This window comes from Uloborus diversus, chromosome 1 (assembly GCF_026930045.1).
Source record: "Uloborus diversus isolate 005 chromosome 1, Udiv.v.3.1, whole genome shotgun sequence".
Classification (NCBI taxonomy): domain Eukaryota; kingdom Metazoa; phylum Arthropoda; class Arachnida; order Araneae; family Uloboridae; genus Uloborus; species Uloborus diversus.
Genome location: NC_072731.1, coordinates 209,418,377 through 209,444,244, shown reverse-complemented (window position 1 = coordinate 209,444,244; position 25,868 = coordinate 209,418,377). Strand labels below are relative to the sequence as shown.

At 37.1% G+C, this 25,868-nt stretch overlaps 1 protein-coding gene across 3 annotated transcripts in view; it reads right to left on the bottom strand.

The window, feature by feature from the left end:
* The window catches only part of LOC129234155 (choline/ethanolamine kinase-like), a 110,228-nt gene extending 85,168 nt beyond the window's left edge, over window positions 1-25,060 (bottom strand). For all 3 annotated transcript variants that reach the window (XM_054868057.1, XM_054868058.1, XM_054868056.1), the window contains exons 1-2: window positions 24,858-25,060; window positions 8,737-8,841 (exon numbers count right to left, since the gene is read on the bottom strand). In XM_054868057.1, the coding sequence (XP_054724032.1) occupies window positions 8,737-8,841; window positions 24,858-24,955 (203 nt within the window). In that variant the 5' untranslated portion in view covers window positions 24,956-25,060. The remainder of the gene's footprint in view (window positions 1-8,736; window positions 8,842-24,857) is intronic.
* Window positions 25,061-25,868: the final 808 nt, after the last annotated feature.

The window sequence follows — 25,868 nt, the reverse complement described above, 5'->3', positions numbered from 1 at the left end:
AAACTATTAATTTATTGAAGTTAGTTTTTGGTTTTTGTTGTGAGATTTCTGCATATGATTAAGTTGGTAAAATGGTGAAACTGAGCTATATACATAAAAAGTGTATGTTTCATAATTTATGTATAACAGTTGTCCCCAACAAAATGTTTTCAGAAACCAATTTCTAAATATTTGGCTAAAATTTGTAACATTGTCATTAATCGTGCTCTTCGAGTTGTAACATTTCACAAAACAACGGGCAACACGGATCAGTTTCGCGGGCCGGATACGGCACCTGGGCCTTAGGTTGGCACCACTGGTTAATAATTTTGTTAGGAGTGAAATAAAAAAAAGGAACACCCCGGTAACATCATAAATTTTCAAGCTGTCGTACGCGTATAATCATAGTACTGAACTGATCAGTGTGCAATGTTTCGGAAGAAAGGGGGAGGGAGCAGCAAGAGGGATTGGGGTCGGGATTGTCTAGGTTTTAGTGTACACTTTATGTATTAACATCGTGCAAAAATTCAGCTTTCTCTAAATTAGCTGCGAAAAGAAAAGCGAATAATTATAGTACTGCTCTTGATGATCTAAGTGTTTCGGAGAGGGAGGAGGAAGCAAGAAGGGTAGGGGTTGGAACTTTGTGGGGTTTTTTTTTTTTTTAGTGTTTTCTTTATTTACTAACGTCCTGCCAAAATTCAGCTTTCCCCTAATTGGTTGCGACACAAAAAGCGTATAATCATAGTACTGCTATTGCAATGTTTCGAAGGGGGGTGAGGGGAAAGCAAGAGGGGTGGGGATCGGGACTCTGTAGTTTTTAAGTGTATACTTTATGTACTAACATCCTTCCAAAATTCAGCTTTCCCCTAATTAGTTGCGACCCAAAAACGTATAATCATAATACTGCTCTTGCAATGTTTCGAAGGGGGGTGGGGGAGAAAGCGAGAGGGGTGGGGGTCGGGACCTTGTGGCTTTTTAGTGTATACTTTATGTACTAACATCCTGCCAAAATTCAGCTTTCTCTTAATTAGTTGCGGCACGAAAAGCGTATAATCATAGTACTGCTCTTGCAATGTTTCGGAGGGGGTGGGGGGACAGCAAGAGGGGTGAGGGGTCGGGACTTTGTGGCTTTTTAGTGTGTACCTTACGTACAAACATCCTGCCAAAATTCAGCTACTCTCTAATTAGTTGCGACACGAAAAACGTATAATCATAGACTGCTCTTGCAATGTTTCGGAGGGGGTGGGGGAGAAAGAAAGGGGGGTGGGGTTCGGGACTTTGTATTTTTTTAGTGTATACTTTATTTGCTAACATCCTGCAAAAATTCAGCTTTCCCTAAATTAGTTGCGACAAAGCCTATTTTTTTTACCTTCATTGACTGGGCTAAATTGTAATTTTAAAAAGCTTCTCTGCTCTATTTTTTTTTTTTTTTTTTTTTTTTCTGAACCATCATTTTTTGTTCTCACGATTTATGACTCATCACTGACTTTTGGCTTTCTCTCTTATGATAAAGAAATTTTTCCAAGAAAAGATAAAGGAGATGGAAGTCAACAGAAATCTTATGAAGCGAGTTATGCTTCCATAATGTTGACAGAATACAGAACCATTTTCTCGTTCAATCCGAGCTCTCGTTAAATCAGGGCACATTATATGCGATATATGGGCTTTTTGGAGTACCTTCGTATTTTCACTTAGACTCTGACAGTAAATATGATTAAAATGTAAATGGCTAAAAAAGGTTAAAGAAGAAAAAAAATGGAAAACCGATTTCTATACAGGTGGCGGACTGGCCCGCGGGCCGTTGCGCCCTCGAACCTTTGCGCCTACGGTTCTTTTTGTGCTCCCTCGAACCAGTGCACCTTCGTTGTTTTTTTTTTAATTTTTTACGCGTCTGTGCGTTTTTTTTTTCTTTCCTTGCGCCTTCGAACCTGTGTGCCTTCGTTTTTTTTTTTACTTCCTTTTACAAAAAAGGAAGTATTGAATTCGCGAAAAAAATTTCACTTAAAATTCGGCCTAGTTTCCATTTTGCTCATCCCCGAATTAATGGTGAGTTTTTTTTTTTTTTTTTTTTTTTTCAACCTGACCACACGCAAATAAGTGCCTAAGAACGTATAAACACCCGAAATATCCATTTTGACATTCCCCGAGTTAATTACAACGACTTTTCGTGACGTCCGTATGTACGTATGTATGTATGTGCGTATATGCGTATGTATGTCGCATAACTCAAGAACAGTATGTCCTAGAAAGTTGAAATTTGGTACGTAGACTTCTAGTGGGGTCTTGTTATGCGCCTCCCCTTTTGGTTGCATTCGGGTGTTTCTAAAGGGGTCTTTCGTCCCTTTTTGTGGGGAAATCATTGTTAATTTCGATGTATACTCGAGTGGTGTTATAATTTTGCGGACACTTGGCGATATATAGCCAGTTTTTTGGTCGCCAAGTTTTGTCACCAACTTGGCGATTTTTTTTTTCTTTTTAAATCTGGTTTTAATTTGGCCACGGGTCGTGATATTTAGAGTAAGCTATTGCAGTGCTTCTCAACCTTTTTTACTTTGCGGCACACTTAAGAAATTTTTAGATCAACGGGGCACACTGAACTTAATTTCAAAATGGTAACATAGAACTGTTTTTATCATTCACTGGTAAAAAGACGGAGGGGGGGGGGGGCTTTTTCATATGAATAAAACAATTATAACTCACGTAGTGTATTTCAATTTATTTAGAATGTAGAAATATTTCGAAAGTATTGAAGTTGATAATGAACAACAAAACTACCTATGAAATACACCGCCAACTCGGTCATTCCAGCCGAGGATTGCAGTTTCGTGCTTATTAGCACTCATCAGCCCGGCATAGGAAGTGACTGAGCAGGAGGTGGAAAACCTCTTAAGCAAGCCAAGAGTACCAAACAAACTGGTAGCTATTATAGAATTAAATGACAGAGCTGGCGGTGTATTTCATGTATGTCTGCCTTAGCCCTGGCTATAGGCCGGTAACTTACTGAATATGTGCTGTCAGAAACTACGATAAAATGAAATTAGTATCGGAACTGGAAAAGCGGAAAACAAAAGCTAAATCTGAATTTACAATTCTGGACGGGAAGGCACGATCCTTGCCTGGGGGAGGGGGCTGTACTCCCGTTTGCGAAAGATTTAGAAAAAATTCTGTATAGATAGTTGATGTCGTGGAAATTAGAATCCGTTTTCAAAAACTGAAAGTCTAATAAATAGGATCACAATTTGCTGCCACACATCTTATAACAATAGTTATAGGAGGTGTGGCAGCAAATCCCGCCTCTACCCTTGTTGGGTATGACTTATTGCACATGATCGACAGAGTGAATTGAGAAGTTATACAACGATACAAACGCAATTCAGTCGTAACTTTAAAATAAAAAATTTTGAAAAAAAAAATAGAACCGACTTCAAAATTGCTCTAAAAAGTGAAAAATAATTTTATTCTTTAAACACCATCGATAATACTTTTAAACATAATTTTTGAAGTTGGCGCAAAAACGATCGATAAAATCATTCACAGCCATAACTCAACTACAAGTATAAATTTAACCAGGTCCAGTTTCTTCACTACCACATGCATTACGCATTGATGACAGCATATTTGAGTAACGATATAAATGTTTCGTTCCTAACTTTGGATGATTTTTTGATAAAAATATGAACGAAGCATGGTTACAATGGATTTTACTTTTTGTTTTTGCGCTAACTTCAAAAATTATGTTTAAAAGTATTATCGATGCTGTTTAAAGAATAAAATTATTTTTCACTTTTTAGAGCAATTTTGAAGTCGGTTCTATTTTTTTTTCAAAATTTTTTTATTTCATTCTTTTTAGTGTAAATGTAGATATTTCAGTAAAAGTAAGAAGTTACTTTGTAAGAAGTTCGGCTCTATATCACTGTATTGCTTTAGAAAAGCCTTTATTCAAAATTATCATTACAATTACTATTAATGTTACTGTTATATGGCACCAAACTTTTATAACAATGAGTTTCATATTGTCGCGTAGATGAAGATAGCGAAGACAATGTGAAAGTCAAATGAAGCGAATACTCGTTAGTCTCAACTCGAGATCTTTATTCAGAACCACGAATGAACGTTACATCTCCTTATATACAACTTGAGAAAGTGCTGGAACTTTCCAGACTTGGAAAGATACAGAAATTAATAGAACATTCGAGAAAATACGGGAAACAGTAGAAACGAAATTTTAGTAAAATTCACTTTGTCCTAGTCGGGATTTGAACCCGGGTCGCTCGTGTGGGAGGCGATAATTCTACCACTGAGCCACCGTTATCCGCGGATGAAAAGTGCGAACTTCGCTACAATATCATTTAATAGGGAAATTGCATAAAAATTACTGTTTTTTGCCCATAACTTTTTTCTAAAGAACAAATATGGTCAAACAAAGTAATGGGACCTAAGTTGAGCCATCCCCTATCGATTAAAAAAAGAATCATCAAAATCGGTTCACTAGGTGAGACGCTATGAGTGGACAAACAAAAAAAAAAATATACATACGGTATGAACTGATAACCGCCTCCTTTTTGAAGTCGGTTAAAAATTCACCAAGGCTCTTTCTTTTTATGTAACTACGAAAATTCCGCGGCACACCGGTTGCGAAGCCCTGAGCTATTGAATCACATTAAAATTGCCAATAATAGGAAAATGACATTAAAATTGGAGTAAAAGGAAGTCATGTGATGCACACGTTAGCTCGTTTCTATAAATGCATTAGACATCTACGGAGCATGTCGGAACGAGTTGTTAAGAGTTTGATGATTTGAGTTGTAATCAGAAACATTGATCTGAGCTGTAGTTGTGAATGTTACAGGTGTTCTAGTTAGTTTTACAGCAACGAAAATTTTTAAGTGTTTACAGTAATCAGATTGCACCGTTCTATTACTTCAAAAATTATAACTTTATATTGCAATATATATTCTTCTTCTATATTCACGTTAAGTTCAGTAGACCCTCGTTTTACGCGGGTTTATTTTACGCGGTTTCGATTATACGCGGTTGAAGATTTGACACCTTTATTTTATTTTACGCGGATGAGTTTCGATTTTACGCGGATGCGGCAATGCAAACAGATAACATTTTCCCCTCTTTCAAAATCCAAACCCCTAAGTATTGCATATTACACGTAATAAACTTCATTTTGGCGTGCTAATAATCGAGCTTGGGCCACTGGAGACATTTTATGCGATTGGTTCCAAAGTTCTTTCCAGAAGTAAAATTATTAAACTCACACAGAACTCAATGGAAGAAGAGCTTTTAGGAGTAACAAAGGAGGACAAAACCTACGAAGATACCGACATCGGTGACACGCAACCAAAAACGTTCCCATTGAAAATTTTGAGCCATTCCTAGACAATAGAAATGATCTTTCTGATTTGTTAGTGAAGGAAGATTCTATCGTGGAAATGACGCAAGTGATCATGGATGAGTTAATGCTCTGCAAAGAATTACAAAAAAAAAATTCTTAATGACTGCCAAAAGACTATCATAGCCAACTCCTCTTTATAAACAGAACACGAAATGAATATATGTTTTCTTTATGCATGTTGTGCATAAAAATCAATATAAGTAAACATTAAACTTATTATATAATTAGTCATCACTAGAATGAAGTATTTTTTTATCTACGGAACCTAACCCCTATTTTAACACTACTATTAGGTCTCAATTTATGCGGTTTCGATTTAAGCGGAATTTCCGTGGTACGTAATCCCCGCGTAAAACGAGGGTCTGCTGCACGATTTTTTTCCAGTACTTACGGAATTTCAAGTAAATTTAATGCATGTGATTAAGAATGAAAATCAAGTTTCGGCTCCTTCTTTGCATGCACGATTGTTTATTTTACGTAGCATGAACCACATGAAAGAAAAACTTAAGGTACGTGAAATAAACAATCCAACAGGCAAAAAAGCTGTCTTTGTAAGTGAATCCTGCTGTTAAATAGGTGTTCAACACTGCGACGTTGAAGGGGGGGGGGGGGAATGCAGATAACCTCTGCGGCAGCTTGTAATAAAACACATCATTGATTTTCAACAGATAATCAGTAGATAATGCACAGAAAACTACAGTACTTAATTTTGCAAACAAAATTATTCTTTTTTTTTATTTGATCCTTTTTTTCTGCTTGTTTGTTATTTTTTCGAAATTTCCTGGTTTTTCCCTGATCGATATAATTCTCTGACTTTTCCTTGGTTTCTTGATTCTGTCGTCACCCTGTTCTTCTACTGCTCCTACGAAGTCAAATGTGGATTTATTTGTATCCATAATAGAATCAGAGTTTTATTATTTCAAGTTTGAGAGTTGGCCTCCAAAGGTGCACATAAATATTTTTTGACATTAGTTCCACTCGGAAGTCTTTTTTTTGGGGGGGGGGAGCTTTATTGTTAACGACAGCGTAAGTCAGAGGTTCCCAAACTTTAGACCTCCCCGGACCCCCTCTCCGGAAAAATGACTACGTCGCGACCCCCCTTCCCCCCTCCCCTTCCCCCCCCCCCCCGGCGCACAAAAAAAAATTATTCCACAAAGTTAAATCTATTTTTTTTCCAATACATTTTTACGCCTTTTTTTCCTTTAAATTTAATTTTTCATTGTTCTGTATATTTTTCAGAGCTCTCGTCCGGTTTTCATTTCTTCCATTATTATTTTGAGTTATGGAAGTAAAATTCGTTTTGAAATACAATTAGGAATAAAAATGTTGTCACCAAATTTCTACAATAAGTTTACTAATAAAAATGAACTTTTAAAGTTAGTGGACAAAACACTGTTAGCCTAGTTTGAGTGTGTTAGTTTTTCATATGAGTTGTATTTTTATGGCGTATTAGGATTTTAGTTATTAACTATGGTCCGGGAAAATCTACCCTGGCAGCGTATTAATGCTGTGATTGGGATCTGCGTAGCCTTCACAATGCTGCCTGCTTAAGTTTTCCTCAATTATAGGGAGCCATCGCCCTCTGCTCGCTGGATAGCACCGCGGACCCCCTGCTACTGACATGGACTCGCGGACCCCCGGGGTTCTGCGGACCAAAGTTTGGGAAACTCTGACGTAGGTAAAAGTTATTAAATACTGATGATTTCCTTCAATATGTCTCAGTGCTTTCTTTGGCACTGACATCCCGTCATACTTTTTTTAATGCTTACACAAAGTTTAATTATGTTGTAAATTTTTGTTTGTAGAACAAATATTGTAGTTGATTCTCTATTTTCTACGTGACTTTTATTAATTTAAAACTAGATGTTTGTACTTATCCTTACATTTTGTTCGGTAACTTGACTCTGTTCTTAAATACTTTTCGAATTTCCCTGAAGTGAATAACAATAAATTAGCAATGTTAAGATATAATAATCAAAAAGATGTTTTCCATAGGGGAGAGAAATGTCTCTCAATTTTTCATTTGTATCTACTTATTCTTAATATGAATTTTACAAACAAGATCCAGAAAGAGACGGCAAGAAAAAAAAAAAATCCACAGAAAACAGTTCGTTAAGGAAACAAAGATAATATAGTATTTCCTCCAGACATTCTCAAGAGGGCGTTGCACCCTCCTAAAAGCAACCTTCGATGTTCGATGCACCCTTGCATCTTTTAATGAGCTCTCCTTGACCCTTATGAGTTTATCAACAATTGATGGCAAAGAAAATTTTTATTGTTAGAAAGTTGAAAATTCAGGCCAGTCTGATCGTGGAAAGTGATTCCCTCATTTCCCTCGTCAACTAGATCGGCATCGGAAGATTTTACTACAAAACTTGGAACTTTTTCATTATAGAATTCTTTTGAGAAAGTGCTCTTTAACTAAATTGAAGTGACTCTTGTCAGGAAGCATCCTGCCCCTTTTTCTGATCTGATGGAAAGACTCTTTACACGTAGAAAGTTTCTGTTGTCTTCCGTTCCCTTTGCATATTCACTTATTCCAATCAGTGGCGCAAACACGAAGAGGGCTGAGGGGCTTAAGCCTCTCTCATATAAATGAAGGAATTTAGAAAGAGTCATTACTGCCTTGACCAGACCAAAGAGAAGGCCTAAAAATACGTTTTTTGTCCCTTAATTTTGTAAATTTTACAAAATGTTTGAAAATTACTTCTCTTGAAATATGGCAAAAAAATTTCTCAAGAGACATCACTGAGGTTCCTCTTTTTAAAAAAAAAAATATTTGCTGCAGCTTCCTTTATTCAAGTCCCCCCCCCCCCCCCCACACTTGAGCATAATTAGGTTGTTGTGTGTCTTTTCACATTTCAAATTTAAACAGATTTTGTAGTTCCGCAGAAGAAGAGACTGAGAGAGAGAGAAAGCACTGGAGAACAGAACATGTAAGAGCACTATTTTATTCTTCCCTGAAATTTTATAAAGTAGGCATATATGAAAGTTAGACTAATAAAACTTTCAAAAAGAGAATTTAAAAAAAAACTACATAAATCTGGGAGGGGGTAGACTGTCAAAAATTCTCTGATTTTGCCTCTTACTTCACGTATCAGAGTTCCTTAAAATATATCTAAACCCTCCCAGGAAAAACTCCTGAGTGCGCCACTGATTCCAATTGGAATCCACAGAAAAGTTCAAAAAGTACTTTTCTATTTCATTAGTTAATAACCTATTAATTTTGAAAATTCATTTTTTAAATTATTTTATTTTTATTTACTTGGATTAAGTTCTATCAATATTCTCCCCCAACGTAAAATTTCAGATCGCTGATTTTCTTGCAGGGAAGAGGGGGATGAATGACTCACCTGATGGATCGAAAGACCATGTCGTTGCTGGAGATGCTCTTCCAGGATCCGCTGAGGTAGTCCCGGCAGATCTGGTAAGCTTGATCACGCATACCGCGTGCGCCCCTGGAAGAGAGGGAAGAAGACATTGTCAGTCTCGCACACACGCGCGCAGACATAGAAGAAAAAAAATAAATAAAACAGAACGACGACCGCGCAGACGCTGTGGTCCAGTCGATTCCAGTAGCCGCGGGGGAGGAGGGGAATGGAAAAGGAGCGGTCGATTGCCTCAACAGCTTTCTTCCGAAAAACGTGTTTTTACATTTCACATTCCACCCATTTCTCTCAAAACTTCTTACGCCTCTCGGACATACTTCCTTCACTTAACTCTTTGAGAGGCACACGCTTTTAATAAATGTAATAAAATGTTAAACTCAGCATCAACCATTGATTCATATCATTAAACAAATGAAAGAAAAATTTTAGTTGAAATATTAAACTGTCACCAACTAACAATTAACGTCACCACGTCACCTTTCGTCTTCAACAGGAGAGAGTCAGGCCCCTCATTTCAAAATTTTCTAGAGGAGGGGGCAAAGAATAATGTACTTTTAATACATATTATATCGAAAAAAACAACAAAAACCACGCTCATATATCGTCGCCGCAGAGCAACAGTACAACATCTAATAAAAGGGATAACAGTAAGACAAATATCCTATAGTTGTTTTGAGGTGACGATATGCAAATACATTGACTTCTCAAAACCAGGATGGGTGGCAATTGCCCCCTCCTGACTACCCCCCAATGTCTTGGATTTTATGGGACAGTTCCGGATCCCATATTTTGTGACATTTTTCCGTGCCCCGGGAAATTTTGGTATGGAACGTCCTCGTATTCTTGCGGGGCCGCAATACCCCATAAAACGAGACAATGTTAAATCAGCTGAATGATTGAACTTTTGCAAACAAAATGACAGACTGAAAGACCACTTGGACAAATACAAATGTGAAAATATCGGTGAGAGTGCTTTTACAGTATTTAGTAAAACTCCAAGCTGCCTTGTACTGACACAGTGGAGAGACTGTGTCTACACTAATATCTGTAACTTTTCGTCTTCATGTGACAAAAGAACGATGAAAACATGTGCGCTGCGGAATGCGCGCGGCACATTTAGATATTTCAACTCCTAAAAAGGTATGTGGCATCGAATGATAGTCGTTCATTTGTCCTTTTGTCACGTCGAAAGCGAAAGAGAAAGCGATTGAGCGAAGACATGGCTTCATATACAGGGCCGCCGACAGCCGAAGCTGGTCAGTTAGTCCTCTTGTCAGTTTGGTGGCCGGGTCCCTCCACCCGTTAAACTTATACTTCTCTGATTCCGAGCCAGACCTCCCCCTCCCCCCACCAGATTGCCAGGGTCTAGTTTTTGACTAGACTGACGTGGCTTCTTGTTGGCCCTGTACCAGCATATTACAAGACCGCAACGCACCCAGCAGAGCTTTAAACCATTAATCGTTGCTATATCTAACCATTTAAGTTAGATAGAAGATACTCTCAGAAGAAAATTTTCGGCCTTAAATTTAAAAAGAACCACCGAGACAAGAGAAACCAAAGACATTAAATTCGTTTATAACATTATCTGAGTAATGTATATCCGACTCTTGAAATTGTCAGTAAAAAACCACAAAATGACACAACTGTAATAAAGTTGATTTCCATGACATCTTGGATTAGGTTTTGGAACAGTTAGAAAACAGGTTTGAAGATAAGTTTATGTATCTTTTGTCGCTAAACCTATGACACAACTACATAAATTGTATAAATCTAAGTGAAAGACCAGGCAGAAGTAGTTACACTTCACATGTAGAACCCCTCCCCCCCCCTTTTTTTTTTCTTTCAGACCATTGACTATAAAACACAAAGTCCAGTTTTCTCACGAGTCAGCTGTTTAGAAAACTGAATCTTTAAAACAAAATATTTGTAAACAACTTACACGAGCTTACTTCTATAAAAAGTGCTCTAGTTCAAATATTTTACTAATCGAAATGATATGGGAGTAGGCAGCAGGGTCATAACTAGGCATTAATATAAAGTAGGGCACCTAACGTGCATGGAAGAGCACTCCTATGAAGGCACTTTTATAGAGGTAAAAATTTCACATACCTTATTCATGTCCCATTGCGATCAAGAGGTTAAACAAATTGTGTATGACTTTGACGACCTCTATACATATATTTGTTTTTTTTTCAAACGTGTGTATATTGCATTGCACAGGGTGTTGCAAAACTAATGGTTCTTACTAAAAGGGGTGACAGACCTTGCAAAACAAAAAACTTTCTCAATGCAAAGTGGGGTTGGAAAGCAAACGGCGGATCGGGTGGTTCACAAAAACGGGGAATGCAATAAAGACCAATGACAACAATATGAAGACAAAGAACTTTTACAAATGCTCAAATGAACGTCCTCCATCTACAAGTCAAGCTTCACATCAGCGATGCATTGAACAACGCAGACGTTAGAATATTCATGTCATATCATAAAGGTCTGCAGTTGCAGCGCTTTTTCAGGAAAGGTCCTCTGGTTACGCGATGAGCGTTTCGTACACGACTTCTTAAACTGTTCCCATAGAAAAAAACTAAAGTAGGACAAATCGGAAGAAATGGTAGGCCAAGAAACTCGCCTTTCATGGCCAATCATCTGTTCAGAAAGGTAGTTTCGCACATTCTTGGAAAAATCAGCTGGTGCTGCGTCGTGTTGAAATGATATGATGCCTCGAACATTTGCTGGTACATGTTCATAAATCAGGCAACACCTGCTGGAAGAAGATACAGTAGGTACTTGTGTCGCTCTAAGTAATGTAGTTATAAATAAAGTTTCTTTGTCTTCATATTGTTGTTCTTGTTCTTTATTGCATTCCCCATTTTTCTGCCAACCAAGTACCCTTTCCCGGCCCGCCGTTTGCTTTCCGACCCCACATTGCTTTGTGAAAGTTGTTTGTTTTGACATGGTCTATCACCTCTTTTGGTATGGACCATTAGCTTTGCAACACCCTGTATATGAAGAATAAATTTTCTAGTTTTCCAGTTTCTGGTTTAGGAAGGGGGTCATTAATAGAATATGAGCACACAAATCAGAGAACTGTGTCACATACACTAGGGAGCATAGTTAGAGAATTATCAGATTTGGTCGATTATTTCCAGCACTATTAGACCGATTTTAGTGTCATTTAATATGCACATACATTGATGCAATACAAAACAAATAACCATCCGACATTTAAAATAAACAAACATGATAATGAACAACACTCGTTAGAGTCGAAGTTATGAGACAGCGGCTGCAAAAATGAGCTAAAATAAAAGTGGGTTAGTAGGGGCTATAGTTCCCTTTAACAGATATACACACCACACAGCGTGATTCACTACTTGCAATGAAGCAGTTTATGAGTTCCTGGGGTAGTTGATCCTTCTCGCTCAACAACACTCAGGTCATGGATGGTTTTTGGAGGGGATTTGCGAGTTGCTAATGCCCTCTCGAGAGGGTCCGAGACATGCTCTTATGGGTTGAAGTCTGGAAATGGAGATTAGCTTGGCCAATCCATTCGGCGAATATCTTCTCTTTCTAGAAATTTGAACTGGAAGAGTTTTATGTGGCCTCGCGTTACCGTCATTAAAATGAACTCAGGGCCAAAAGCATCTCTGAAGAGGCAAACATAAGGCTCCAAGAACTTATCCCTATATCTCAAAGCCGTCACAGAGCCTCTTGACATGGAAGAATGTGGAGCCATCTAACATGAAGCAGCCCCAGCCCATGAAACCTATGTCGCCATAATGGTCGATATCGCGGATAAGGAGGGCAGGTAGGGTTCCTGTTTCTCTCCATATGAACGTACGGCGATAATCGTTGATTAAGCTGAACCAGGAATCGCTAGTGAAGAGAATGGTCACTCATTGGTCCATGCTCCTATCTCTATGCTCTCTGCACATTGCTAAACGGATTCTTCTGTGCGTAGTAGTAAACGTGACACTAACAACAGATCTTCTTGAAAACATCCCTCTCACGTGAAATCTTCTGGAAACAGTCGACCTTGAAACTTGGAATCCTGTGGTCGCATATAAATCACGAGAAAGCTGAGAAGATGTAGCATCCCCATTACACCTCGCTATAACATAACGGACAAATGGCGATCTTTTCTGGCCGTCCTGCTACTTGGACAACCTTGCTCGGGTCTTTTCTTCAGTCTTCTGGATTGTTTCTATAGGTTGCACACAGCGCTGAACGTTACACTGAATTATCTACAAATCCGGATTTCAGACTGGCATGCTTCTAGCCTTCTTAAAATTCATCACCTCATTCCATTATCTAAACGTTGGTGGATACTCACTTTAACTGTTAAAATCAGAAAATACTGACTGCTGCAAAAAACACCAAGGGATTCACAGACGTGTGCTAGTGAATAAGTTGCACGTTTTGACGCGTGCGCTGACACCTTTTCCTCTAACGTGTGCGCTTAAACTAAGGTATTCGACGTACGAGATTTTTGCATTTTTGTCTCCCAGCAGTGGTTTTACATTTCGTTCAGTTATTTACATGGGAGTAGAAAAAATATGCAAATTCTATTCATTTCGAGCACTAGTGTATACGCGGAGAAAAAAGAATTACTATCATGAACTTGGCATTAAGTAACATTCACGCAAAAATAGGGCGATGGGACTCTTCCCTAGAAAGGTTTGAAATTGTCGCACTAAAAACGTAACTTTAGACTATCTTTGGTGATGTTAGGAGGAAGGGAGGTTCAGATGCCATTCTCCAGATAAACTTTATAAAATATGGTAGTCTTAGAAACGCGGGTGTCGGTCATCTTAAAAACGATCAAGGGCGCCCATATAGGGTGGCAAGTAGAGGCTCAAGCCCCTCCCACCTTAGAAATTAGAACTTCCTTGCTTTTAGTAAGGAAGTTCTAATTTCTTAGAATTTTTCTCTTTTGAAAAAATAAAAAAACATTTCTTCTCCAGCCATTAATGGAAAATTTATTAAAAATGTCAAACTTTAATATCTCTAATCTGTACTAAAATCGGTTTCTATGGCGGAAATATCTTGCTAAACCACGGGGAAAATATCTGAGCACCCCCCCCCCCTTAAAATTTTGTATATGGGCGCCCATGGAAACGGTACAGAAAAGGATGTAGCTCAAGGATTCTCTCATAGAAACTTTTACGAATTAAAATTCCATAACTGCAATTTATTACGATGTTCGAAGAAATAAGAGAGGGAGGGTTTGGGAGCTTTTCCCCCAAAATTTTTCAGAGTTGAAGTTTAAAAAACCAGGGAGGCCAGGAGCCAGGGAAAAGATAGGACGAAAGGGACAAACATCTCCTGTATAACTTCTATAAAAGCTGAATAAATCGAAAGGACCAATGTTAAACCAAGAACTCATTATGGAAAGATATATATTAAAATTATTAAATATTTTATTATATTAAGGAAAAGCAAATTTAATGGGGTTTCACTCTACTACGATGAAAAGAAACCAGAAGATGGAGCAAAAACTTTCTTGGAAGGCTAGGAGACAATTTCTCTTTTCACCGAAGAAACTATCCATTAATCATTTTACAGCTAAGTCTCGCCCCCCCCCCCCTTCCCCCCATGATATGATATGGTCAGAATCTTTTGATAACATTCCTGAGGGGCAGCCTTATGTTCCACATTATCAAAATGCTTCGTCTGTGATGGTACGAGAGACTATTTCAAAAAGGGGAAAACTTTCGCTATTTGTTGAAAAGGGCGGAAATCAATGTTCAAATGTCCCGAACATGCAGTGGCGGACGCAAAAGGGGGGGGGGGTGCTAACCCTGCTCCTCCTGGCGGAGGAGCAGGGTTAGCACCCCCCCCCCCCTAAAAAAAATTAGAGTGCATCTCAAAAATTCGTACATTATCCAAAATTTGTTAGTTTTTAGATTTTTTTTTAGTTTTTAATGCATGAAAAAAAAAGGATTGCACTGGGCTGGATTGGGATGACTGGAGGGAACACTTGCATCGGGTTGCAACACCTCCAGGGGCGGGGAAAACGACCTGTTCATTTACTTTCAATTTTGTTGATATTAAAATCAAGTTTCCAAAACATCACCAAAGATCGCCTGACTTTGAGGTTTTTAAGATCTTCTTTTGGGAAAATTTTCCGGGAAACGACCCCCAAACCTTTCCAATTGCTAACATTAGCAAATATCATCTTCACTAGTTGTTTTCGAAAAATAAATTTCAAAATGTTTACGGAGGAAAATCTCGAATATCACCCCTTTCTAACATAACCAAAGCCTGCCTAAAATTACATTTTAAAAATTGCAATTTCGAAAAAAAAAATCAGGGATTTTTCTTTGAATCCCATACACCTTCCCTAGATGGGCGATACAATCACGTTTTTAAAACTTCAATCTCGAAAAAATTTCGGGTAAGAACCCTTGAACTTCCCTTGATCCTAACACCGTCAAAGATCGATTAAAGTGTGTTTTTACTCGTAAAGCTACAATTTAAAAAAATTACCAAAATTATTCCTTGAGACTTCAATTTTGAAAAATTTTCGGCGGAGGGTCCCCGAACCCTTCCACCAAAGAACGTCTAAAAGTTGCAACAATAAAAAATTGCTAGGAATGCTTTTTTGTGAACCAATACCTAATGGCCTACAGTCGCGTTTTTAAAACTTAAATTTCGAAAAAATTTCGTCAGTAAGTCCTCAACAGTCCTTCTCCTATAATATTGGCAAAAGTTGCGTTTTTTAGATCTATAGTTTAGAAAAAAAAAATCCTGTGGAGTACCCCCTACTCGTATTTCTGTGCGACTTATAAGTATATTCATATTGGTAATGTAAAAGTGTAAAGAGGCTTGTTGTCTTTGTAAAGAAAGGTATATTAGAAATATATATGTTTTCAATTCCTTTTATTCACAAAAGGCTTATTTGATCATTTTATGACTTCGAAATTGAAATCATATGCAAAGAGTGGAAAAATACGTCTTTGTCCCACCAAAGAATCCATCACTTTCAATCTTGTTTGCTTTGGAAGCCAGTGAGACAGTGGGAAGGCGCGGGGGGGGGGGAGCGAAAAACGTTTAAATATGCTGGGGAAAAAATGAACACTCCCTTTGAGAAAAATCTTGCATACGCCACTGCGAGCATGTATTGGGCAGAATACTGCTGCTTCCGATAAGATGGTTCCCTTTCTCATACCATGCTTCAGGAGCGGTGAAGCAAGCTTTACTTTTTTCCCCCAAGAACGGGTGACCCCCCCCCCCCTTTCCGATATGAACTCACTTGATTATTTTGTGCGGTCAGGTCATTATTCTTTTTATTCATTATTGACTAGAAATGAAACAAGTTCAGTCATTCGAGGGCCCCTAATACACTATTATATTCAATAACTCTGCTGTAGCTTGGTATGTAAAAAAGTAAACTTCGATTGTGTTGTCTTCAACTTAAGCAAATATCTAAGCCTTGGGAAAAGCGGTTAAAACTGAAATCCAGTTCATAACACACTAAAGAGGTTTTGAATTGTGGAAAACACATTATTTCATCAAAAATATTGAAAAATTCAAGAATTCAGGTTTTTACGGATTTTTCGATAAATAAGCAACTAATTGCTCTGTAAGTTTTGTCATATAAAAGTTACGCTCCAGCTGTCATTCTCCAATATAAATTAGATCACTCATGCATTTAAGGGACCAACAACAAATTGAGAAAACAAAAAGTTTTTTTTTCATCATTCATCACAGCAGCTGGGAATAAGCTGTAAATTTGAAAAATGCCAAAAATTGCATTTTAAAAGTTGAATTCTGGAAAATTTGTGGGAAAAGCCAGAGCCCACAATATTCCTAGAGATAGCTTAAATTTAACTTAAATTTTAGAAAACATCCGGGAGGGAACACCAACTTCTTTCTTTCCTCTGATGCTACCATAAACTGCCTAAAATTGCAATTTTTGACTTCAATTTTGAAAATTTCTCCTGTGACGTCGTCAAAGAATTTGCATTTTGAGGGATTATAACTTTTGATATCTGTCAAAGCAATTAATTGCACAAAAAAAAAATATGTGTATTCCTTTAAACATTTTATAATCCCCCACCCCCCTTTCTGTTTCTCAATCTCTCTCTTTTGAATTCCTTTGCGCATAACTTGATATATAGTGGAAGGCAGAGAGGCAGCAGCGTTTCTCAGCCGCCTCGGAAAAATTGCAGATTCCACACGGATTTAAAGCAATGTTTTGTATGTTAACACTAAGAAATATGTAGTAAAGAATTGAAGTTTACTTTTGCTGCTCTTTCATTGCTTTAAGGGTTCATGAATTTTTTTTTTTAATTGTTTGCTGTAAAATCACATATTCTTTACTAATAATAAAGTAGAAAGTCCCTCTGTCTGTCAGGATCTCTGTGACGCGCATAGCGCCTAGACCGCTCGGCCGATTTTCATGAAATTTGGCACGTAGTTTGTAGCATGGGGGTGTGCACCTCGAAGCAATTTTTCGAAAATTCGATTTTGTTCTTTTTCTATACCAATTTTAAGAAAAAAATTTCCGAGCAAATTATCACAACGTGGAATAGTAAATTACGAAATCATCATAACGTGGATCCGTAACATGGGAGATCCATTTAACATAGCCAATTGGCGAGAACTTCATCATCCATTATTTTTTAATATACAAGCGAACCAAATGATCTTTTGATTTTCTACTACGGGCAAAGCCGTGCGGGTGCCACTAGTATTTACATATTCATGTTATAGTACTAACTTCAGCAGTATGGAAATAAACTGTTTTTATGCACTGTTTTGTATGTTAATAAAGTCAGTTAGGGTCAAGTGCAGGTGGAGGGGGATACCTGCTGGCCCAGGTTTGAGCCTGGTATTTTTTAAATGAGGGGTGAATTATATGTAGGGACGTAGGGATAAACAATATGTCTGTAAAAGTCATTTGTGATGGGACAGGTCCCAAAATTTCTGTGCATGCCTCTGGTTGAGCATATATCACGGGATACTTCATTGCTACTTGTTGTATGACTATTTTTGCAGCATGTTTTAGTTTTTTAATTTGTTATTCATTACTTTATTTCACATTTCTGTCAATCATTTCAAAAGCACCATGCCTGGAGCAGAAGTTGCAATCCAGTGGGTAGGAACGGCCACTTAAAAGCTGATCCAGAAAGACAGTCCTATTGCATTAAAATGCTTTAGTTATGTCTCATTTTTTCTAGTGTTTGGTAATTGATTCTTCTTCTCCTGGAGAAGTTGGGATTTCAAGGAGTCCTAACAATTATTCCTTACTTTGGAAAGTTATTGATAATGTCAGTCTATTAATGCTGGGAGCAAATTTCCGTTCCAGTGCAACAATAATCTTTAGGTTGAATCTGTGCTGAATTTCTGTCTCAGTTGCTTTTTATTTTTTAGGAAGGCTGCCAAAGTCGATATTTGCTTCTCAATCACAGAGGAGTTGTCACTGTTGTCAGAACCACCACAACTTGAGCTGTTAGACGCTAAACAATAAGCTTTCGATGAATCAAATTGTTGTTTAATTTTCCATGTTTGTTTAATGGTGACTGGGGGTACGTGCTTGTGGTAACAAAGTCCTCCAAACAAACCAATATCTCTTGAGGTGCTGGATCAGGGGTTGCCTGCTTCTTGGTCCGGTTAAAAAAAAACACTGTCCCTCATCCAACTGGTTAAACCACGAGGAACCCTGGAGTGAGTGAGTGTGTGTGTTATGTTGTATCACTCCATTGCTTCAAAAGATCAACTTTTCTAGCTAACCTCCATTGCATTGTGTTTTAGTTTTTTTATCAACACTAATTACAGTGCCTGGATTGCCCTTTTTGGAACTGAAATATGAAGAAATTCTTATCCTAAATCTTACATCTGCCCCAAAGCACACCTGTATGAGCTGCATGAAGGAGACGGTTCATAACTTACTGAATGAAGCTTTTTCAATTGCAAAAGTGCCAGAGAAAAAGGTGGGGAACTCATATAATGTCAGAGAGAGGAATTATTTTCAGTAAAGATAAACTCCTAACATGAAAGGCCAAAAAAAAAAAAAATTGCGTATAAACTAAAAAATAAATTTAAAAAAACAAAGGCTGAAAAACAACTTTTCAGTGAAAACCTCAAGTTTTCATGTCTATTAAGGCATAATTTAGAGACCATTCATTAATCACGCAAGGATGATTTTGGCAATTTTTGACCCCACCCCCTCCCCCCATGTATGGGTACATAAGATCTTTCAAACCCCTTCCTCCTATTCTTATGTAAGATTCCATTTCGTTTTTCAAAATAATAAAATGTTGTTAGAAAAGGTTAGAAAGGTTTTCACTAAAACTCTCAGTTTGACATTTAAATCAAAGATTTTTATTTTTCAAATATATTATATGATGCTATACTAATTAAAAATAAAACATACCATACATAGTGCGATACTTTTTTTATGTTTCACACTATTCATTCTTTGTAAAACAAGTAAAAAACAGCTCATCTTAATACATTTTTACTTTTGAGACGCAAATGAAATACGTACCCTGCCAAAACACTTGACTGCACGGTTCTAATATGAAATATCAACTTGGAAAATATTACATCAGAATGAGCTTGACACTCTCCTCCCCTAGATAAGGGTATGTAGAAATTTTTCTACCCCCCCCCCTCCCCCGGGCGCGCTTAAGAGTTTTAGCGACCCTGTATGAAATTTGTTTACATAGTCAATAAATAATCATTTTTGTTATTTACTTATTCTCCCCTAAAACATGACCCACATGTGAAAAAATATGACACAAAATATGGTAGCAAAAAAAATTTTTGGAATCCGAAAGAGACGTAATTGATGAAATACAGACTGGTGAGGAGGTGGGGATATGAAATACAAAGTTGAAATCTAACTTCAGAACAACGTTCAGAAAAAGAATGAAAAAATTTGACCTTTTTCTGCCTTTTCACTTACTTTTACTACTAGCAAATATAGTGACCTAGGGGTCTCCGCCCTACCATCTCCGATCAGTGGCGGATCCAGACGATCCTGTTGGGAATGACTAATGATTTTTTTTTTTTTTAAGTTTAAGAACTGAAGCATTCCTTTTTTGTCTTTTGAATAATGTACATGATTCAAAGAGTTTGAATGAAAGTTAAAAGTGTTTCTATTACCGCAAGAATAAAAAATTGAAAAAAAAAGGAAAAAATTAGAAAGAATTTCTCTTAGTACACAAATTGTAGATCCAATAGCCAAACATAACCCTTCAACTTTTGATTCGTTTGAAGACTCGTGAAGTATTTTCAGTAGTAATTTAGTTTATCATTAAATTGTAGTTATCCTTATAAAAAAAGGTTACAATATCAAGATGGTATCTATTTTTTACCAGTTTTCGAACCGAAATGAGGTTTCGAAAAGATCCTTATGAAATTAGTTCCAAATGCAATTTTTGTATTTTGAATGAAATACAAAAATTGCATTTGGAACTAAAATTTGAACATGGTTGGATTTGTTTGTTGATTGAGCTATTTATTAATCGCACAAAGTAAGGAGTTTGCGGGATCTCCTCCGAAAATTTTTGTCGGGAACGCATTTTTAAACGCTCTATGGTGGTTAATAGGAAGAAGGGAGGTTTGGAGGTTCCTCTTTGGAAATTTTTGAAAATTAAGATTATAATTTTTGAATATACAGTTGTTTGCCATCTTTGGTGACTTGAATGGAAAGGATGAGATGTAGGAATTCTCCCCAGGCGTTTTTTGATATTAGAGCTCCTCAAAAACGCAACTTTAGAGATTTTTAATGATGCTAAAGACAAGGGTTTCTGGGGCTTTCCCCCGGAAAAATTTTCTGTATTGAAGTCCTAAAAACGTAATTGAAGGCCACCTTTGATGACGTAGCAGAAAACATGAGGTGCAGAAGTGTTTCAATATAGAAGTTCCAAAAATGCAGTTTTAGAAGACCTTTGAATGATGTTGAAAGGTAAGGAAAGAAGGACTGGTGGGGATGCTCATCTCTGGAAATTTTTTGCAATAGAAGTCCTGAAAAAGAAGTTGTGTGCCAACTTTTATGACGTTGGGGGAAGGAACTGGGTTCCGAACTTTAAACCAAAAATTGTTCCAAATTAAAGTCTTGAAAATGCTGTTGTTGGACATCTTTGGTAGCGTTAAGAATTTCATGGGGTCAGGAGCTGTCCCTCAACTTTTCGATATTGAAGCTTCAAAAACGCAAATGAAAGCCTTCTTTAAAACATTAGGCAAGGCATGAGGTTCTAAACTCTCCCTCTGAACTATGTTGATATTAGAGTAACAAAAACGTAGTTAAAGATCTCTTTTGCCATGTAAGGAAAAGGTGAGGTTTTGTAGTTTTCCCGCGAAAATTGTTTGGAATTGGAGTCTTAAAAACATAGTTGCAGTCTTTAAAACCTTGATAACATTAAGTAAAGGAATGGGATTCAAGGAATCTTCCTCGGTGATTTTTTCGTAATTAAAGCTCCGAAAAGGGAGGTTCAGGGATTCTCCCTTGGAAAATGTTTGGAATTAAAGTCGCAAAAATACAGTTGTTGTTTTTTTTTTTTTTTTTTTTTTTTTGTGATGGAGAGAGGGGGGGGGTTAGTTTGGTGGCCTTCTTCCACAAAGTTTTTGAATTTACAAGCCTTGGGGGGGGAGTGATTCCCCCCCCCCCTTGTGGATCTGTCACTTTCCCCAATTTGGATGAAATTTTATAGAGGTGTAGAGATGCCTTTGAAACTAATCTTTGCAAATTTTCAGCTTCCGAGATCCAAATCCTGAAGCACTAGAAGCCTGAAATTTTACGCACTTAAAGTACAATTGGTTGTTAATACAGCGAGTGGCGTACCCAGGGGGTGGGCTGATAGGGCTACAGCCCCCCCCCCCCCCCCGAAATTTTCAAAATTAATTATAAAAATTATAATAAAGAACAAATTTTTTTTTTATGATGTATTTTTGAAATCTTACATTCGTATTGATATCAGAAAAGCGATACATGAACTTTTCTTAGCTACAGTTCATAAGTATCCCCCCCCCAGCTCAAAGACTTTCAAGCTCAGCCCCCCCCCCCCCCCCCCCCGAACTGATTTGTCTGCGTACGCCGCTGTAATACAGTCAAGTATTTTTGGATATTTTAGCTCATTAGATTTTTTTATAGCACGTGTGTAAACTCGTGAAAAAGCGCAGCGGGGAAATTTTTTCCTGGATTTTAAGTTGTCATAAAATTTGAACAAAATTAATTCAAAGGCTCGTACTTTGTGATTACATTGTAAAGATACTTGTTTTTAATGGGTTAGTTTCAGAGCTTAAATATCTATTTTCTAAAAGATATTGTCATCCAAAGTGGCTATTAAAACCGTTCAAGTGAAAAATAGCTTATTTTCAAAGCGAGCTCAAGTTAACCATCTTGCATTTACTTTTCCTTAATAGAATGAGAAAGAACAAATTTTTCTCTTTTAAAATAAGTTATTTTTCCCATGGTATTCTTCCGAATAACAATAGAATAATGATTTGAAATTCTGTCTGTGGTAACGAATTGCCATGTTTAACTCAGATTACGGGAAATTTTATCACAGTGGAAGCCTGAAATTTCATGCTCTCAAAGTACTTTTGGTTCTCAATACGTTCAAGTATTTTTATGAATTTGAGTTCATTAACTTTTGTGTAGCACGCATGCAAAGTCGCAAGAAAAACGCAGTGGAAAACTTTTTTCCTCGATTTTAGAATGTCATGAATACTGAACATAAATGCTTCAAAAGCTATTACTACTTTGTATTCTACTGCAATATACATGCTTTTAATAGGTTATAGTTGCAAAGCGTAAATATTGATTTTCTAAAAGATATTGCCATCCAAAGTAGTTATCAAAATTGTTCACATGAAAAATATAGCCTATTTTTCTCTTTTATAGATAGGTTCTCTGAAGTTTTATAGTTCTCTGAGCACTTTTACAGTAGTTCAAGTTTGTCCCATCGCATTTTATTTTTGTTGGTACCATTAGAAAGAAGATATTTTTTCACACAGAAATATTTTATTCTCTTTTAATATTTTAGCCGCCCTGTGAGGCTGCAGTTTGCCACCCCCTAAGCATGGTTCTGCCGCCCGCCCCCCTTCCTCGGGATTTTTACATAATTAATGAACGGCCCCTTAAAATTGTCCAATTGAGCATTGAGCTTTAATCAGCTACATACATCATTGTTCTGCTGACTGAAACAAGAGAAACGATTGGCAGCATTCTTATTCTTAAACAACCCAGTCTGCTCAGGAAGTAGCTGACTTCTATATTCCTCGATAGCATCTAACACTTCTTTTGCTAACTTTAATCTGCGTGAATTTTCGTTTATTTTTTTCTTTTGGTCTTTAAAAACTTATTGTGTACTATAGGCGAATATTTATTGCTGTTTCCAATTAAAGATTGTTTATTAATTAAAATCCGTTTAATTTATACTGCTCTTTCAACTATGTTTTTCATTCTACATACAAAAGAAAACAAATTAGTTAAAATGCAGGATAATGCGCTAAAATTATAACAGAAGTTGTTTTCTTTGTGCCCCATGAGGTGGATCCAGTGGCGGCGCGAGAGCAAAAAAAGACGTCGGCGATGCAGTTTTGCGAGGCCTTTTTAATCATAAAATATTCTCAGACAAATAATTGAATTCATGGAATTAATTTTTGTACTAACTATTGGCACTTGAGTACCTAATCCACTTAATTGCTAGGACAAAAACATTTTATGACCACTAGCGCAATCAAAAAGAGGTTTTTTTGGTGGGGGGGGGGACGACGACACATTGAAGGGAAAAAAATGACCTGATAGAAAGGGGGGTCCGGGTTCTCCCCCGGAAAAATTTTGAAATTTGTAGTTTAAAAATGCCGTTTTAAGCTTTGTTTGCTGATGTTAGGGGAAATGAGGTACAGAGGTCTCGGTGGAAATTTCTAGAAATTGAAGCCTTAAAAACGCAATTATAGGTCATATTTATTGACTTTAGGGTCAGAGACTGTCCCAGATCAATTCTTAAAATAAAAAAGGTCAAAATCAATCCCCTGCAAATTCTCGAAATTGAAGTTTCAAAAACAGAGTTTTAGACAAGGAAGGGAGCTCTTCCCTCGAAAAATTTTGAAAATTACGGTCTTAAAAACTTTAGCAATATTTTATATTTAGGAGCCATTCCACTTAAACTTTTTGTTAATGTAGTTTAAAAAACCCAATTGCTTATGATATAAAAGAAAGGCAGTATGGGGACCCTTGCCCGAATATTTCTGAAATTCAAGCCTTCAAAATGCGATTGTAAGGCCATATTTTGTAATATTAGACTCGGTAATTTTTGAAATTCAAGCCACAAAATGCAATTTTAAGCGATTTTCGATGTTGTTGAATATATGGGGGCTTTAAGCTGGAAATATAGCGAAATTAAAAACCTGGAAACGAAATTTCAGATGCCCCATAATGCTTTCGGTTTGTGTGTGTGTGTGTATGGAGGAGGGAGGGGGTTCGGAAGAGCAGCATTTTGAATATTTTCTTATTTTTAGACGAACGTAGAAAACAATAGAAAAAAGAAAAGAAATAGGATGGGGGTGTGGGGAATAGAGTTGGCTGATCAATAAGTTGTAGCTATTGAATACTTTTAATTCAGGCCCCGACAGAATTGGTCCCCGCATTTGCTAAGGCTGGCTCTGTGCAGTCTCCCCTGCACGCACTATTTTGATTACTTTTGTGTCTGTTGTATTTAATAAGAGCTTCAATTGAAAACATGGAAATTTCTTAAAACTTCTGAGAGTTTTGCGAGGCCCCATCTACGCGAGGCCGTCGGCAGTCGCCGACATCGCCGACGCCTAGCGCCGCCACTGGGTGGATCAACTTACCCCAAGCAGGAAGCATGATGGTCCACTTTACAAGGTTATGCTTAAAAAAAAAATAAATTTATCAATTCCAAATTTTTGAAAATAGTAAGGAATCATGAGAAATTTTTGGTGAAACTTCTTCCAGAAAATCGAACTGCTCATTAAAATTTTTGATGAGACAAAAATGAAAAGTACAAAAGCGGACCAACCTGCCCCTCATCTACCCCTCCTTTCAAACAATTATATTTCTTTTCTCTCCAAGTGATGAAATCAATAATGATACAAAAATGCTTACTTACTTAAATATATTCAAGTTTGGCGTTGATAGAAAGATTTGGTAGAACTGCGTGAAGTATCTTTCCAGAACTGTCAAATGTTTAGTTGAACACCAAGGCATACATGAAATTCCAGTACCGAATCAAGATAAAACGACAGATAAATTCGGAAAGGAGTAAATTACAGAAATCGAATAGTCTTTATAAAATTAAAAACTACCTTTACACGTTTTAAAAATGCACTTGTAATTACCACTTTCAACTCGAACAGCGAACAAGAGACAGCACTCTACTTCCAAATCATGGAGCTAGTATCGAGGGGAGATGGCATCGTACGGCGGGAGGACCTGCCAACCGGCAACCCTACAGAGGCTTGTTTGTGCTTATGAGGCCGATGTGACAAGCTGACAAGCGCTTCTGCTGACTGTTTGATACGAGCTCTTTCGCATATCTTCTGGAAAATTAAATTAATTCATCATTTAATATGGCAATTTGCTGCGTTGTAGGTTGTCACAAAAGATCGGATGTTGCTGGATCAAAGATAGTTTTCATGCATTATTAATGCAGAAATCTACATTCTGAATGTTTTTGCCTTCAAATCATGAATGTAATTTTGAATAATAGACTTAAAAGATTAAAGGCTCTCTGCAGGTGATAATTGCTGAAAAATTAGCTTAACAAACCTAATTTATTCTTTAAATTTTTGTTATGCTTTTGACCAGTATAGTTTTTATCATTCACTATTGATGTATGTACATATTATAGTCCATTGTCCAAATGTATAAATATATTTGATTGGTAATTATTTCTTGAAATGTATTTATTTATGAATAAAAAAATTTTTTAGTGCGTTTCTTTATTGCAAAACAGAAAAAAAATGTATGTATTGAAACATTTTTTTAAATTTTATATCCACGCAGGCCGGTCATTTCAAAGTTTTCTGGCGCTTGGGCCAAAACACAGCAAATCCCCCTCTTACATTGAATGCTGTAATATTCGAAAAGTTGCCCCCCCCCCCTAATTGACGGGCCTATA